At 23.0% G+C, this 17518-nt stretch overlaps 2 protein-coding genes across 4 annotated transcripts in view; both read left to right on the forward strand.

The window, feature by feature from the left end:
• Positions 1-17518, forward strand: part of LOC135952210 (protein CNPPD1) — a 526375-nt gene that overhangs the window by 334439 nt on the left and 174418 nt on the right. The gene's annotated exons all lie outside the window — the stretch shown is intronic.
• sick (sickie) overlaps positions 1-17518 on the forward strand; it is a 234646-nt gene that overhangs the window by 58450 nt on the left and 158678 nt on the right. For all 3 annotated transcript variants that reach the window (XM_065502052.1, XM_065502050.1, XM_065502051.1), the window contains exon 2: positions 14120-14247. In XM_065502052.1, the coding sequence (XP_065358124.1) occupies positions 14120-14247 (128 nt within the window). The remainder of the gene's footprint in view (positions 1-14119; positions 14248-17518) is intronic.

A 17518-nucleotide genomic window follows, 5' to 3' on the forward strand; every position in this document is an offset into this window, starting at 1 on the left:
TTCATTTTACTCAGAATTTCATTTACACAAAATTTTCATTTACACAAAATTACATTTTACACAAAATTTACATTTTACACAAAATTTACATTTTACACAAAATTTACATTTTACACAAAATTTACATTTTACACAAAATTTACATTTTACACAAAATTTACATTTTACACAAAATTTACATTTTACACAAAATTTACATTTTACACAAAATTTTCATTTTACACAAAATTTACATTTTACACAAAATTTACATTTTACACAAAATTTACATTTTACACAAAATTTACATTTTACACAAAATTTACATTTTACACAATATTTACATTTTACACAAAATTTACATTTTACTCAAAATTTACATTTTATACAAAATTTACATTTTACACAAAATTTTCATTCCATTTTACAGCAAAAATTCCATTTCAATAAAAAAAAGTCTTGTTCTAAACAATTCCTATTTTTTTTCTTAAAATAGATAATTTTCCTCTTCTCCACAAAAAATCAATATTTATGAAAACATTAATCATTTATTTATTCAAGTTTTATGTTTTTTTCCAATTTTATTTTCATACTCTCTATTACCATGATGATTGCTTAGTAATTAATCTTGTCTTTTAGAAAACCATCAGCGCTACTCCCCACCATAAAGCAAAGAATGTATAAAAAAAAGAAGTAACAAAACCATATACAATTTGTATTTAGAACAATATTTGTTTGTTTTTGCTTCAAAAACTCTAATGAAAATGAAATGTAAAATAAATACCATTTAAATAAGTAAAAAGATACACAGCCATAAAAGAGGAGGGGGACAAGGAGTTTAAGGTACTATAGAAAAAGAGTACATACTTTTTTTTCTCTAAGCAACAACAAAAACACAAACAATCTTTTATCACTCACTACTTTGCTCTTGTTCTAAGACTATTTGTGCTCTACAGCATCATTATAAATATTCATGTTTTCTGTTAGGTTGGGTGGGGGCTGGTGTAAGGAAGAGAGGGGGAGAGGGAAAACAACAACAAGATTTATAAATACCTAGAGTTTAGAAGGCAGCATAGAAATGTATCTATGGATGTGTGTAATGTGTATCTTCATTGTTGAATGAAGTAGAGTTGTGTTGTTTTTGTTGACATTTTACACACTCTAATACTATTGCAATTTTTATGAGTTTTTTTTTCATGGGTTTTGAGTCCTTTTTAGCTTGAGAAAATAAAAGCGTATGAACACCTGAAAATTCTATGTCTAGTGAGTGTATAAAGTATACAATGGATGTTTGTGTGCAAGTGTAAGTTTGTTTTCTAGTGTATGAATATGTGCTGAAAGTTTCTAATGGGTGTTTGCTGTTGTTGGTGGTGTTGCTGTTATTTTTGAAGTGACTTTTCTATAAATGTATATGAAGAGGATTTATTTTTAAACATGTCGTCTTTATGTCTGTCTGCCTGTGTGTTATGTTATGTTTGTTTGTGGTCTTATAATACTTGGTGTATGTATACATAAGTACAAAATGTATGCTTAAAAGGATAGAAGACACTTATTGTTTGTTTTCAGCATTAAAATAAAACAAAACAGACTTAGGAAAGTAGTACTTTAGAAACTAAAAACAAAGATTTTATGCTTGTTTCCCTTTTTAGAATGGATTTAGTTAGAATATAGTAGCAAAAGGAAATGAGGAAATGTTTAACGTTTTAAAAAAAATACTGAAAAAAGTCAAATTTCCTAATTTTTAAAAATCTGCCCTATTCGGAAAATTTCAAAACATTGCAAATTTTGATTTTGTTGTTTAAAACTTTCAAATTTTTTCTTTTTCTAATTTCCTATGTCTGAAAAATTTCATAGTTTTGCAAATATTTCACTAAAAATGGTTTTTAAGGGAATCAAAATATTTCAATTCGAAAATTATTATAAAATTTTGAAATATGCTAATTTTCAAAAATCTGCCTTATTCCTGAAATTTCTAAGTTTTGCTAATTTTTTAATAAGAATTTGGTTTTGTAGTAACTCATAATTTATTTTAAACATTTTTAATAGCCTTCTTCAAAAAATGTCAAAAATTTGGGAATTATCTTAATTTTAAGAAAATCTGCCCCATTCCGACAATTTTAAAATTGTCAAAATTTGTCCAAAAAAAAAAAATACATTTTTAGAAACTTAACAGCCAATATTGTTATTGAAAATGTTTTTAAATTTAAATATCCCAAAAAATAGTAAAAAATCTTATTTTTAAAAAAATCTGCCCCATTCTGGAAATTTTAAAATTATGCAGATTTTTCCTTAAAAATTTATTTTTTTACAAACTTAACAGCTTTACAGTTTAAAATATTTGAAATCAAAAATTCACAAAAAGTATGAATCTGCCCCTTTCGGGAAATTTTAAATTTCTTAGCATTTATTTCCTTTAGCTCCTATATTCTTTTGTAATACCTTAATAATTGATTTATTTAATATCAAGAAGATTTCTTAACCATCTTAACTCATAAACTCTGACATTTGTAGTTTATTATTATGAAACTTATACTAAAAAGTTTTTTTTTTTTATTAAATTAACTTTTCATTGTTTAGGTACTCTTTTCAACTTCTCTTATTTATGATAAGCTACTCCTACTTAGCAATCAGGAAAAATTTAATAAAGCTGTTGTTTCACTTTTCCTCGTCTGCTGCCACTGAACACATTTCTAACCTTTCTATAACAAAACAAAAAAGACTTCTTACAATCGTCTTTCAAAGAAAGACAGACAAACAAAGATCGTGACTTTATGTCAAACATAGCAAATTATTTATTGTGGAATTGTGAATATATATATAAACTTACAGTCATAAATAAAAGTACTGTGCAAAGAAAATGAAAAAACAAACAAATATTTTTCTTCACAACAATTGTGTTGAGATGTCATACTCAAGCTTCCATTTAGTTCATATTTTTTTCTTTTTTTTAAACCATCAACATGTAAACAATATTCATGCACTAGGAAACAATACATTGTTTGTTGTTTTCAAAAGGATATTTTATGCCAAGAAAAAAAAAGCTTTATTTTTGTTTTGCCATCTAAATGTTTATAAATTTCTTTAACTTCCATTACTTGCTCAACAGAAACGTGTCGCATTACAAATTTAAATATTCACAATTGAGTTCGTTCGTTTTTTTTACATTTATCGTTTCGTAAATATTGAAAATGTGCAAAAAATATGAAATAAACAACATGTCTGTGACATGATAAACAAAAATAACAACTACATCTGGTGGGAATATTAAACGGGGCGGCAGCAGAGTACAGTGGCGTCAGGAGGAAATGACAATGACTTTAATGTGACATTGATAAAAAGTTTAAATTACAGATTTCCTAAAAAGTTTTGTTATAAAGCTTTTATTAGTGAAGCTTTAATAATGCTTTATAAAAAGCTATATCAAAGCTTTTTATAAAGCGGTATAAATTTGTCAGAAAAAAAACATTAAAAGCTTTTACAAATCTTTAACTAAAAGCTTTTACAGAGCTTTGGTTAAAATATTGTATAAATCTTTAATTAAAAGCTTTTTATGAAGCTTTAATTAAAAGCTTTAGTTAAAAGCTTTCTATAAAGCTTTAGTTAAAAGCTTTCTATAAAGCTTTAGTTAAAAGCTTTCTATAAAGCTTTAATTAAAAGCTTTCTATAAAGCTTTAATTAAAAGCTTTCTATAAAGCTTTCTAAAAGCTTTAGTTAAAAGCTTTCTATAAAGCTTTAGTTAAAAGCTTTGTATTAAGCTTTAGTTACAAGCTTTTTATTAAGCTTTAGTTAAAAGCTTTCTATAAAGCTTTAGTTAAAAGCTTTCTATAAAGCTTTAGTTAAAAGCTTTCTATAAAGCTTTAGTAAAAGCTTTCTAAAAGCTTTAGTTAAAAGCTTTCTATAAAGCTTTAGTTAAAAGCTTTTTATTAGGCTTTCTATAAAGCTTTAGTTAAAAGCTTTTTATTAGGCTTTAGTTAAAAGCTTTAGTTAAAAGCTTTCTATAAAGCTTTAGTTAAAAGCTTTCTATAAAGCTTTAATTAAAAGCTTTCTATAAAGCTTTAGTTAAAAGCTTTTTATTAAGCTTTAGTTACAAGCTTTTTATTAAGCTTTAGTAAAAAGCTTTCTATAAAGCTTTAATTAAAAGCTTTCTATAAAGCTTTAATTAAAAGCTTTCTATAAAGCTTTAATTAAAAGCTTTCTATAAAGCTTTAATTAAAAGCTTTCTATAAAGCTTTAGTAAAAGCTTTCTAAAAGCTTTAGTAAAAGCTTTCTAAAAGCTTTAGTAAAAGCTTTCTAAAAGCTTTAGTTAAAAGCTTTCTATAAAGCTTTAGTTAAAAGCTTTTTATTAAGCTTTAGTTAAAAGCTTTCTAAATAGCTTTAGTTAAAAGCTTTCTAAAAAGCTTTAGTTAAAAGCTTTCTATAAAGTTTTAGTAAAAGCTTTTGTTAAAAACTTTTAAAAAGCTTTAGTTAAAAGCTATTTTTATGATCAGCTAAAACTTTCTAAAAAGCTTTTTTAAATTAAAAGATTAAGTTAGAAGCTTTCTATAAAGTTTAACTAAAAGCTTTTGTTAAAAACTTTTAAAAAGCTTTAGTTAAAAGCTTCTTATATGATTTTAATTAACAGCTTTAGTTAAAGCTTAACATATTTTTTAAATTAAAAGCATTAGTTTTAGTTTTAGCTAAAAGCTTTAAATAAGAGTTAAATTAAAAGTTATTTTTGCAAGGCTAAACGCGCTAAAAAGCTCATAAAGCTTTTAAAAAAGCTTCTAATAAATTATAATAAAGCTGTTATACAAAACCCTGCATACAAAGCATTTCTGGAGTTTCTGTAAAAAGAGTTTTATAGAACTTTTGATCAATAATAAGCTTTATATCAAATCTTTTAAAAAAACTTCTAAGCTAAATGATTTGCACTGTTTCAATAATTTTTTGAGTTTCCACTGTCGTGTGTTCCAAAACTTATACCAAAATATGTGTGTAGGAAACTTCTTTTATTTTTGTTGGTAAATTATGATGTTACCCATAACTTAAGTAAAGAGTACCTACTCGTATTAAAACTTACAATATCATGTAAATTATGTATGGAATATCAACAGAAACTTCTTTCTTAAAACATCATAAATATTTTATATACTACAGAAAATGTCTAAGATTTTTGCACAAAGGAACAAAAAAACTCCACTCCACTCCAAACTTGTTTATAAATATGATTCTTCTATACAATCACTTTATAAGGCCATTATTTATGAAAAAACCTGCATATTTAAGTCACTATATACGTAGAAATGTATAAATAATCATTTATTCAACACCTACTAGAAAATTTCAAACAAAAACTTTACTTAAGCTACAGCTAGAGGACATATATGAGACAACTAAAATGAAAGATCATCCTGGCGTCTGTGCTTTAAAAGCGTGACTAAGCTTTTTTTGTAGCAAAGTTTTTTTTTTAAAATAAAAGAAATTAATTTGCATTTCATGGTTTCGAGTTTTTGTTTTCCTCTGTCAGAGAATGTTTACATTAAATTGACAGTTATGGAGCAGCTATTTTTGTTTAACACAACAAAAAAAAAAAAGAAGAAATTTATTAGGTTAATCATAAGTCAAGTAATGATGATCATGATGATGATGACGATCAAATAGTTAATTTTTAAAGAGAAAATTTATTATTAAAGATAAATAATGCTTGAAAAAGTGAAGAAAACAGTGTAGGTGTCAAGATAAATTTTAAATAAACAGGGTAAATGGCAAAAATAAGTCATGGATAGCAAAGAAAACAATTATTTATAATTCTTTAATGATTTAAATGATGAAATGAAAAAAAATATTGGATTAATTTTAAAATTTATGTTTCATTTTGTTAGAATTTGTTTGTTTATATATAAAAATATTGAAATTTTCAAAATTTGCTTATTTTGAGAAATTTCCCTTTTTAGGGAAATTTTTAGTTTCAAACTTAATTTAAAGAAAAATGATGGGAAATATTTTCTTAAGTCATAAAAAGGTATATTGAATGAAATATATACTTTTTATACCCTAAAAATTAAAACTTTTAATAAAAGAAATAATTTTTTGAAAAAAATTTTAAATTTTTTCTAATTATTTGTTTATTTCTTTGCTTAAATTTTCCCAGAAGAGGTAGTTTTATAAATAATATGGGTTTTCGTTATAGTTTTTTGTTTTCTATACAAAAATTTTTTAAATTACCCCATTTTGAGAAATTTCCCTTTTCAGGGAAATTTTTAAATTTTGGGGTACTTTAAAGAAAAATGATGGGGAATTGTTAATTATGACTTAAAAAACAAAATCTAAAAAAGAATTAAGGCTTTTTGTATGATATAAAAGATTTTTTTAAATTTTTATTAAAATAAAAATTTTTTCTAAACTTTTTTTAGGGTTAAATTTTCCAATACAAGGGTATTTTTAAAAATAATATATTTTTTGGTTATAGATTTTATTGTTCTATTTAAAAACATAACAATTTTCCAAATTACCCCTTTTTAAGAAATTTCCCTTTTTAGGGAAATTTTTTAATTTTTGGGTAATTTTGAAAAAAAATTATGTTAAAATGTAGACACAGTCTTAATTAACAAAACCTAGAAGAATTGTAAACATTTTGTTGGAGTTTTTAATAAAATTTTATATCGTAAGTAAAAATAATTGTAAAATTTCCCTGATTTTTTATAAAAATATTTCCAATTTTTCATTATATGGAAAATTTCACCGTGTTAAATGTTTATCTTTTATAGTTTGTGATATTTTATTTAAAAAAAGAAAAATTTTCCAAATTACCTCATTTTGAGAAATTTCCCTTTTTAGGGAAATTTTTAGTTTTAAAGGTAATTTTGGTAATAATGATGTAAAAATGTGGCCATTGCCTTACTTAACATAACGTAGAACAAAATTAGAAATTTTATAAGTTTTTAAGAAAATATTTAATGAAACTAAGAAAAATTATAAAACTTGATATATATTTTTGAATTAAAAAACACTTGAAATGTGTTTTTTTACTTTTTTAATTAAAATTTCTATTTTTCAATCAAGCTTGAAAATGTTTTATTTCTCAACTAAAACAATTACAATTTTCATACAAAATATTCCTTGTGTCTCAGCTGCTTTAATACTAACTAATTGTTTGTTCTTTACAGCAGCCTTGCAAAAGCTAAATAAATAGAAAATTTCATTAAAAAAGAAAATTCAATCATGTAGTTGTTTCGAAAGTGTCTTAAATTACAAACAAAATTCACAACGAATGAAGAATGAAGACAACAATTGTAACAAATAATAAACAACAAAAAAAGACAAACAACTGAATTACAACAATTTGGCTGTATTTAATTTCCCCAACCATTACAAGCAATTCCAGCAGTCAAGCAAAGAGACATACAGTTGCAGAAAAAAATAAATAAATATCCTTGAGTAACATAAGTAACAGTTGTTGCATGTCTTTATAGTTATCAACCTCTCTCTTTCCTTCCCTCTCTCTCCCTCTCTTTTTCTTATATCATAGAGATAGTAGACAAACTTTCTTTTACTTTCTTTCTGCTTTTTATTATGACTTTTTGTAACTTTTTTTTGTTGCCAAATAAAAAAATCACATATAAAAAGTAATTTTGAAATAAATATTGAAATAAGAACAAAAAAACGCAGACAAAACAACAAGATTCTTATTTCTTTTCACTCTCTATCTGTGTGCAATTTTTTAACGATGAAAATAACATTTGAAATCATATACTTTTGTTTTGTTAAGGATTTAATTTTCTTTAACAACTTTTTCTTTCTCTCACTCTCTCTCTCTTGCCAACAAATATCAAGAAAATTAAGATATAAATACTAGCAAAAATACACACAAACAGGAACCGGAACTGGAAAGGGAAGGGGAACAGGGAAGCCATTTGCTGGTTTATTTCTTTTAAATTGCATTCTTAGTATGTAACAAGCAATTAAAGGTGGTGGGGTAACAATTTTTTAAAAACTTTACTTGTGTTTTTATTTGTAGATAATTAAAAAGTTTAGGTTTTTTTTATAGAAAAAATAAAGATGTTGTGGGTGTAATTTTTATCTTAAGCAGTCTAAAAGTTATTAAACAAACAATGCAGAAAAATTTTGTATATAAATTAAGAAAAGTTTGTTAGGGGCAAAAAATAATAATTAAAAAACGTAATCAAGTGAAAATTGGAAGAAAATTTTATGCCATAACATACTAAATTTAAAAGATATTTCTGTTATTATATGAAAACACCGAACAAATTTTGAAAATACTCTTTAAATAAAAATTTTCTTAAAGAATTTAAAAATTCCAAAATTTATATAAATTTTATTTATTTATCAGAAGAGAGCAAAAATTTAATAGAATTTTTGAAAAATTTCTTAAATATGAAAATTTCCCTCCGAGGGAAATTTTTTCAAAAAAGCGAATTTAAAAACAAATTATAAAAATAGCTTATTGATTTAAATACAAACCGAATGCAATAACAATTTTGAAAAAATGGCTGAAAATAAATATTTCCCTTGGAGGGAAATTTTTTTACATTAGAGAAATTTAAAAAAATATATCAAAATTGCTTATTGATTTAAATACAAACCAAATGCAATAAAAATTTTGAAGAAATGGCTGAAAATCAAAATTTCCCTTAAAGGGAATTTTTTTTTATATTAGGGAAATTTAAAAAAAACATATAAAAATTTCTTTTTGATTTAAATACAAATCGAATGAAAATAATATTTTGGAAATTTTCTTAAAAATAAAAATTTCCCTCCGAGGGAAATTTTTTCAAAAAAAGGGAATTTAACAAAAAATTATAAAAATCGCTTATTGACTTAAATACAAATCGAATGCATTAAAAATTGTGAAGAAATTCTTTAAAATCAAAATTTCCCTTGGAGGGAAATTTTTTTAAATTAGGGAAATTTAAAAAAAATTATATAAAAATTGTTTTTTTATTTAAATATAAATCGAATGCAATAAAAATTTTGAAGAAATTCTTTAAAATCAAAATTTCCCTTGGAGGGAAATTTTTTTATATTAGGGAAATTTAAAAAAATATATAAAAATTGCTTTTTGATTTAAATATAAATCGAATGAAATAAATATTTTGGAAATATTCTTAAAAATAAAAATTTCCCTCCGAGGGAAATTTTTTCAAAAAAAGGGAATTTAACAAAAAATTATAAAAATCGCTTATTGATTCGAATACAAACCGAATGCATTAAAAATTTTGAAGAAATTCTTTAAAATCAAAATTTCCCTTGGAGGGAAATTTTTTTAAATTAGGGAAATTTGAAAAAAATATATAAAAATTTCTTTTTGATTTAAATATAAATCGAATGAAAATAATATTTTGGAAATATTCTTAAAAATAAAAATTTCCCTTCGAGGGAAATTTTTTCAAAAAAAGGGAATTTAACAAAAAATTATAAAAATTGCTTATTGATTTAAATACAAACCGAATGCAGTAATAATTTTCAAGAAATTCCTTAAAATAAAAATTTCCCTTGAAGGGAAATTTTTTTATACTAGGGAAATTTGAAAAAGAAATATCAAAAATGTTAGTTGATTTAAATACAAACCAATTGAAATAAAAAAATTTAAAGTATTCTTAAAAATAAAAATTTCCCTCCGAGGGAAATTTTTTAAAACAGGTAAATTTTGAAAATGTTTATAAGGAAAATTTCTCATTGATTTAACGAATTTAATTTTTTTAAATCACTGGAATTTTTAAATTTCATTGAGCTTTTAATGCTGCTCTTAGCGTTTTAAATTAAAAATTTCCCTTAAATTGAAACATGTCCTGACATGTTAAATTCAAATTATTGAAATTTATTAAAGCCATTTAAACAAATACAAAACTTTGTTATGTGAACAAAGTTTACCGATCACGTTCTAAAAAAGTCATTAACCTTTTTTGTTGCTGCTGCTGCTGTTATTATTGTTTAACTATTGTTGTTGTAGTTCTTTGTTGTTGTTGCTGGTTTTATGGCCCAAACAAGCCATTTCAATACAAACGCAGTTTTATTTTTGTTCTATGACTTGTTGCGAAACCAAACAACAAACAATATAAAACAAAAGTTGCACATTTCCGTGCTTTTGGCTTAAATTACTTTGGTCATAATGTCTCTTTATATTTTGTTTGCTTCTGCACTTCCATAAAAAAAAATGGAAAATAAAACAAAAATATTTATATTTAAATAAATATGCAACTAGAAAATCTTCATCAAATGAAACAGGGCTTAAACAAAAGAATCCAACAAGAAGCATAGGAGTGAGACCACAACTAAATCATTTCATCTCTCCACACCTTTATGACACTTGAGTTGTTGTTTAAATAGGAAAAACAGCAACAAAAACAAAAAAAAGAAAAGAACTCAGTCGAACTTCGGAAACACTTTTGCTGCACAAAAAACCCAACCAGCCAGTCATACATGGCAAATTGTTAACTATTTGCTAGATGCTGCTGCAACAGCAGCAGTCAGTTATTTTAACTCAAGTCAACTGGAGTTTGTGCAAGAGTTTTGTGATGAAGTTGACGTTAGCAATAGTGTTGAGCGGTGGATCCAGGGAGGATGGATGCCACACACATTGGTTTTGTTTATTTGCCTTAACTTAAAGTTTAATTTCTAGCTACCATTTTTGGTTAGCACTTTTTTTATTTAACGTCCTGGCTGCCTGGAGGGAGTTGCAAATATAGGAGTCATGGTTGGTTTTGTTATTTTTTTTTTATTCTTTTTTTGTTGTTGGCTTGTTGTTTATTATTGTCATCGCTGTGTACTTTTTTTGCGTTGTTTTGCCTTTGTGCGTGTCAAAATGTGTAAACAGTTGTCTGTCTAGTGGCATTTTTAACTAAAGAGTGGAGTCTGTATGACTATTTCTCAAGGTAACATGTTGTAAATATAGAAATGTAACGCACTTTTTAAGTCATGAATTTTAATTAAAAACAGCAGCAGCACTTCATATCTACACAAATATACAAAACCTTTTTTTTCAATATTAATAAATAACAAAATGAAGAGATGACAAAGTAAAATTCAAAAGGAAAACCTTTAAGTTCGTAAAATATACATTTTTATGGGAAATTTTTAAAAAAAATTTCTCACAAAATTTTTGAAAAAAAACTTTTCAAAATTTCGAAAATTAAAGATAAAATTTTTAAATCCGGAAAATTTTAAAAATATTTGAAAATTTTACTTATTTATCTAAAAATTAACAAAATTTACAAAATTTTTTTTCAAAACTTCTATAATTGAAAATTTCCTTAACCCAAATTTTTTACAGGCAAGGGAAATTTTCAAAAATGTAATAAATTTTTCTTATTTATCTTAAAACAAACAAATTTTAATAAAAAAAAATTCAAAATTTCCAAAATTGAAAATTTAGCTAGAAGGGAATTAAAGATAAAATTTTGAAATCGAGAAGTTTTTAAAAATATTTGAATATTTTACTTAATATTTAAAAATTAATAAAATTTACCAATTTTTTTTTCAAAACTGGCAGAATTGAAAATTAACCTTAAACTAAAATTTTATCAGACAAGGAAAATTTTCAAAAATATATTAAATTTTTCTTATTTAACTTAAAATAAACAAAATTTACGAAAAAAATTTTCAAAATTTCCAAAATTTAAAATTTACCAGAAGGACGATTAAAGATAAAATTTCGAAATCGAAATTTTTTTTCAAAACTTGGAGAGTTGAAAATTTCTCTTAACTAAAAATGTTTGCAGACAATTTTTTGGAAAATTTAACCATATTTTTTTTGTCTTTGAAAATAAGCAAAATTTTTAAAAAAAAAACTTCAAAATTTTAAATATTGAAAATTTCCTTAAAAGGGAAATTTTGAAAAATTAACCATATTTTATTTGCATATTCAAAAGTAATGATAATTTATGAAATAAATTTAAAAATTTTCCAATATTGAAAATTTCCCTTTGAGGGAAATTTTTTTAAATTAATTAAATTTTAAAAATATTGATTTATTTAAGTAATTTTTATAAAAATAAACAAAACGTTTCCAAAAAATTTTTAAATTGAAAATTTCCCTTGAAGGGAATTTTTTGGAAAAAAAAGAAAATTTAACCAGATTTTAATTTAGTAATTGAAAATAAACAAAATTTTTCAAAAAAAATTTCAAAATTTCCTTAAAACGGAAATTTTTAAAAATAAGGAAAATTTTGAAAAATTAACCATATTTTAATTGCATATTCAAAAGTATAGATAATTTACGAAATAAATTTAAAAATTTTTCCAATATTGAAAATTTCCCTTTGAGGGAAATTTTTTAAAATTAATGAAATTTTAAAAATTTTGATTTATTTAAGTAATTTTTATAAAAATAAACAAAATTTTTCCAAAAAATTTTCAAAATTTCTAAAATTGAAAATTTCCCTTGAAGGGAACTTTTTGCAAAAAAAAGAAAATTTTAAAAATTTAACCATATTTGAAAATAAGCAAAATTTTTCAAAAAAAATTTCAAAATTTTAAATATTGAAAATTTCCTTAAAAGGGAAATTTTAAAAAATTAACCATATTTTAATTGCATATTCAAAAGTAAAGATAATTTATGAAATAAATTTGAAATTTTTCCAATATTGAAAATTTCGCTCAAAGGGAAATTTGTTGAAATAAAAGAAAATTTAAAAATGTTGTCTATTTAACTTATTTATTTAAAAATAAACAAAATTTTTAAAAAAAATTTCAAAACTTCTAAAACTGAAAATTTCCCTTGAATGGAATTTTTTGCACAAAATAGAAAATATTGAAAATTGAACCATATTTCAATTAAGTATTTGAAAAAGAACTAAATTTTTGGAAAAATTTTTCAAAATTTTAAATATTAAAAATTTCCTTCAAGAAATATTTTTCTAAACAATGGAAATTTTGAAAAATTAACCATATTTCAATTACATATTCAAAAATAAAGAAAATTTATAAGACAAATTTAAAAATTTTCCAATATTGAAAATTTCCCTTAAAGGGAAATTTGATAAAGTAAAATAAAATTTATAAATATTAATTTATTTATTTAAAAACAAACAAAATGTTCCCTAAATATTTTCAAAATTTCTAAAATTGAAAATTTCCCTTGAAGGGAATTTTTTTGCAAAAAAAAAAACTTTGACATTTTAACCACCATTTCAATTAAGTATTTAAAAATAAATAAAATTTTTCAAAAAAATTTTCAAAATTTAAAATATTGAAAATTTCCTTTAAAGGGAAATTTTTAAAAATAAGATAAATTTTCAAAATTGCTATTAATTTCACTGATATATTAAAAAAATACAAAATTTTTCAAAAATATTTTCAAAATTTCTAAAATAAAAATTTCCCTAAAAAGGAAGTTTTTCCAAAATAAGAAATTTTCCAAAAATTTTCTATATTCTCATTTTCTATTCAAAAATAAACAAACTGAACAAATAGGTGATTCCAAATTTCCAAAATTAAAATTTTTTTAAAAGGGAAATTTTTTTGAAAAAATTAAATTTTCAAAATTTTGCCATATTTTACTTACATATTTAAAAATAAACAAAATTTGATTAAAATAATTTTAAATTTATCATAAATAAAAATTTCCCTTCTAGGGAAATTTTAAAAATTTCCTGAAATTTAAGTTTTTTTTTATAAAAATAAAAAACGTTTTATACATTTCAACAATTTTTAAAAAAAAAACTAAAAAAAAAATTGTATCTTTTTTAAAAATTTTCAAATTTTCCTTTGCTATAATTGTCTTTATAATTATTCGTCTTATTTGTCTAACTAACGTATCTATCTATCTGGTATAAATTAACATATCTATTTATTTGTTTGTTAAGTTATAAAAACCATTTTATATTATTTTGCATTTATTTTGTCTTTCAGTTATAAATGCCTTTATATGCCTTTTTTTTCAATTTAATGAAGCTATAAATTTTATAGCTTTCACACACAGCTCAAAACTTAAGGCTTGGCTTTTGTGGCAAAAAAGGAAGTATAAATTATGTTGTGTTTAAAATGAGTATTTGAATTTTATTACAAATTAAGTGTTTTGCATAAAACCAACAAACGCAACAAAAAGACAACAAAGCTAAACAAATTAACATAAATTATTTACATGAAATTAATTTGCTATAAATCATTATTAATTTGTATTGTTTTTCTGCTATATTTACAGACAAATACCACAAGCATATACCAAAGCCAATGGCACTGCCATACCACTGCCGGCTACGGTTATGGTGCAAAGACGTTGTCCCCCGGATAAAGTTAGACCTCTGCCGCCCACACCAAATCATACACCATGTAAGTAACTTAGTTAGAAATATGATTCATATAAACATAAAAAGCTTCTTTTGTATTTGTTAAATTAAAAAAAAAAATTTCCTTTTTTAAGCCAAGTTTTTCTCATTCCTTTCAACTCATTAATGAAGCCTTTTAAATCATCCCTAAAATAAGTCTGTCTGTTTGAGTTTTTGCCTTAGTGACATCATGTTTTCCAAAGTATTTTTTATGTTGCAAATCCTTGGAGATTTTGTCACATAATAAAAATCTAAAACCCAAAACTGACCGAGATTTCATCATATATTAGTTAAGGGTTGCTATAGTTGCTATATTAAGTTGGTATGAGTTGTTATTTCAATTTATGAAGGGGTTAAATTTACCAAATACTAAAAACAACCTAGAGTTTCAATCTTGGTAAATTTGTTGATTTTTTAGAAGTTCACAGGGGAAAATCTTTATACAATAAAGTGAGCTTTCTGTTTTAGAAGTTTAAAATATAAAAAAGTATCTAATTGGTTAAACTAAAAAGATTCTAAACAGAAAACATTGATTTTGTCATAAAAGTGAAAAGAAATCTGCATTTGAAAAAAAGTACCCAGAAAAGTACTTAACAAAAAAGTACCAAAATATAAAAATGGCATCAATTATTTTTATGCAGTTTGAATTTAAAAAGAAACCACAAATTTTAATTAACTTGAAAAAAAGTACCAAAAACAAAAGTACCAGAAAAGGTACCAAAATTTAAAAATTAAATAATTGATTTTTCTATATAGATTTTTATGGTAAATTAAAATTTTAGATTAATTTAGAAAAGGTACCTACAAAAGTACTTCAAAACAAGTAAAGAAAGCTGAATTTTTAAGTCATTTGAAAAAAAGTACCCAGAAAAGTACTTAACAAAAAAAGTACCAAAAAATAAAAATCGAATAAATTATTTTTTTTTTGTGGTTTGAATTTAAAAAGAAACCACAAATTTTAATTGACCTGGAAAAAAGTACCAAAAACAAAAGTACCAGAAAAGGTACCAAAATTTTGAAAATTAAATAATTGATTTTTCTAATAGATTTTCAAAATTTTAAAGTAATTTAGAAAAGGAAGAAAGCTGCATTTTTAAAGTAATTTGAAAAAAGTACCTTGAAGAGTACTTAACAAAAAAGTGCCAAAATATAAAAATTGAATAAATTATTTGTATGCGGTTTTAATTAAAAAGAAACCACAAATTTTAATTAACTTGGAAAAAAGTACCAGAAAAGGTACCAAAATTAAAAAATTAAATAATATATTATTCTATATAGATTTTTTATGGCAAATCAAAATTTTAGAGTAGAAAAAGTACACAAAAAAAGTATTTTAAAAATAGTACCAAATCTAAAAATCTTATAATTATATCTAAAAATTATAGTTAGAATTTTAAAAGAAAACATCATTTTAAGTAGTTTAAAAAAAGTACCAAAATAATTATAAATTAAATTATAAGATAAATTATTTTTGAAAAGGTGCCAGCCACAATGGTACTTTTTAGGGGAATTGATATATAAACTATTTTCTATGTAACATAGATGAAGTTTTAAGTTAAAAAAATAGATTTTTTTTAAGAATTTGAAAAATGTATTAATATAAAAGTACCCAAAAATGTACGATTATTTAAAAAGTATTCCACAAAACTCCCGGTAAAAAGTACTATTTAGGTAATTCGTAATAAAATCATGTTCTGCATAAAATTTTTAAGTAATTTGTAAAAAGTACTAAAATAAAAGCACGTGGAAACAGTAAAAATAAAAGGTTAAAGATTAAAGTGATTTTAATTATCAATAAATTAATAAAAAGTACCAAAATAAAAGTACTTCAATACCACAATAGTTTTGTATAAAGTACTTTCTAGGGAATTCTTAATAGAAATGATTTTCTGAAGAAAATCTGAATATTAAGTAACTTGAAAAAAGTACTATAAATAAAAGTACGTGAAAGAAGTACCAAAACTTAAAAAAATCATAATATTCTTTTTTGATATTAAACGTTAAGAGATATCACAATTTTTGAGGAATTTTGAAAAAGTACCAAATAAAAAGTACCATAGCAGTACTTAAAAAAAGTACTTTTTAGGAAATTTATAAAGGAAAACATTTTCTATAAAAATAAAAGTTTAAACCATAGAGTAAATTTAACTTTAAAGAAATTAAAAAAATGTACCAAAATAAAAGTACTTCAAAAAGAAACAACATTTAAAAAATTCTGACTTTTTTTGGAAAAAAATACGGAAATAAAAATGTCATAATAGTTTTTTTAAAAACTATTTTTTTAAACAATTCGTAAAAGCAAACATTTTCTATAAGAATAAAAGGTTAAACGTTTAAAAAATTAAATTTTTTATAATTTTGAAAAAGTACCGAAATAAAAGTACCTCAAAAAAAGTACCAACACTTAAAAAATCATATGATTTTTTTGGTGTTAAAAATTTCAATAACAGACCAAAGCTTTTGAGTAATCAATAGTTTAAGTACTATTGTGGTACCTTTTTCCAAAAAAGAATAAAAATCAATTCCTGTAGATCAACAAACCGAACTTTTAAAAGAAAATAAATTTTTGTAGAAATTTGAAAATAGTACCACAATAAAAGTTATTTGAACATTTTTAAATAAATCCAGCTAAATGTTTGCCAATATAAATGTTGTTTAAAAAGTAATTTAAGGTTGATTGTGCTACTGAAAATGTATTTTTTCTTAAGTTATGCAGCAATAAAAATATATTTTAAAAACATATTGAACATGAACGTTTTTTTATGAACCTAATAGACTACATATGGTACTAAAAAAAAGTTTAGTACTAAAAATAAGTAATTTTTATTCTAAAGCAGTCAATTAATTGAAATGATTTCAAAAATATAATCTTATAAAATTCGTTAAACGCTTAAAAGAGACCATTGCTTTTTCGAAAAAGTAAATTTAGTACTTAAAACAGAAGCATAAGTACATAAAAAAGTACTTTTAGTACATACTAAAAAAAGTACCTACAGTACTTCAAAATTTATCTCCAGTTGTTAAACAAATAACTTTAGTACTTAAAAAAGTACATTTGGAACTTAAGTACCTGCTGAACTAAAAATTTATCTATAGTATTTCAAAAAATAACTTGTACGTAAAAAAGTACATTTAAAACTTAATTTTTTTAGTAGTTAAAAAATAAAAAGTACTTAAAAATTGGTATCTAGTGGTTAAAAATCTTACTTTGGTACTAAAAAAAGTACATTTAGTACTTTTTGAACTTAAGTACCTGCAGTACTTCAGAAGTCATC

This window comes from Calliphora vicina, chromosome 2, assembly GCF_958450345.1.
Source record: "Calliphora vicina chromosome 2, idCalVici1.1, whole genome shotgun sequence".
In the NCBI taxonomy this organism is placed as follows: Eukaryota; Metazoa; Arthropoda; class Insecta; order Diptera; family Calliphoridae; genus Calliphora; species Calliphora vicina.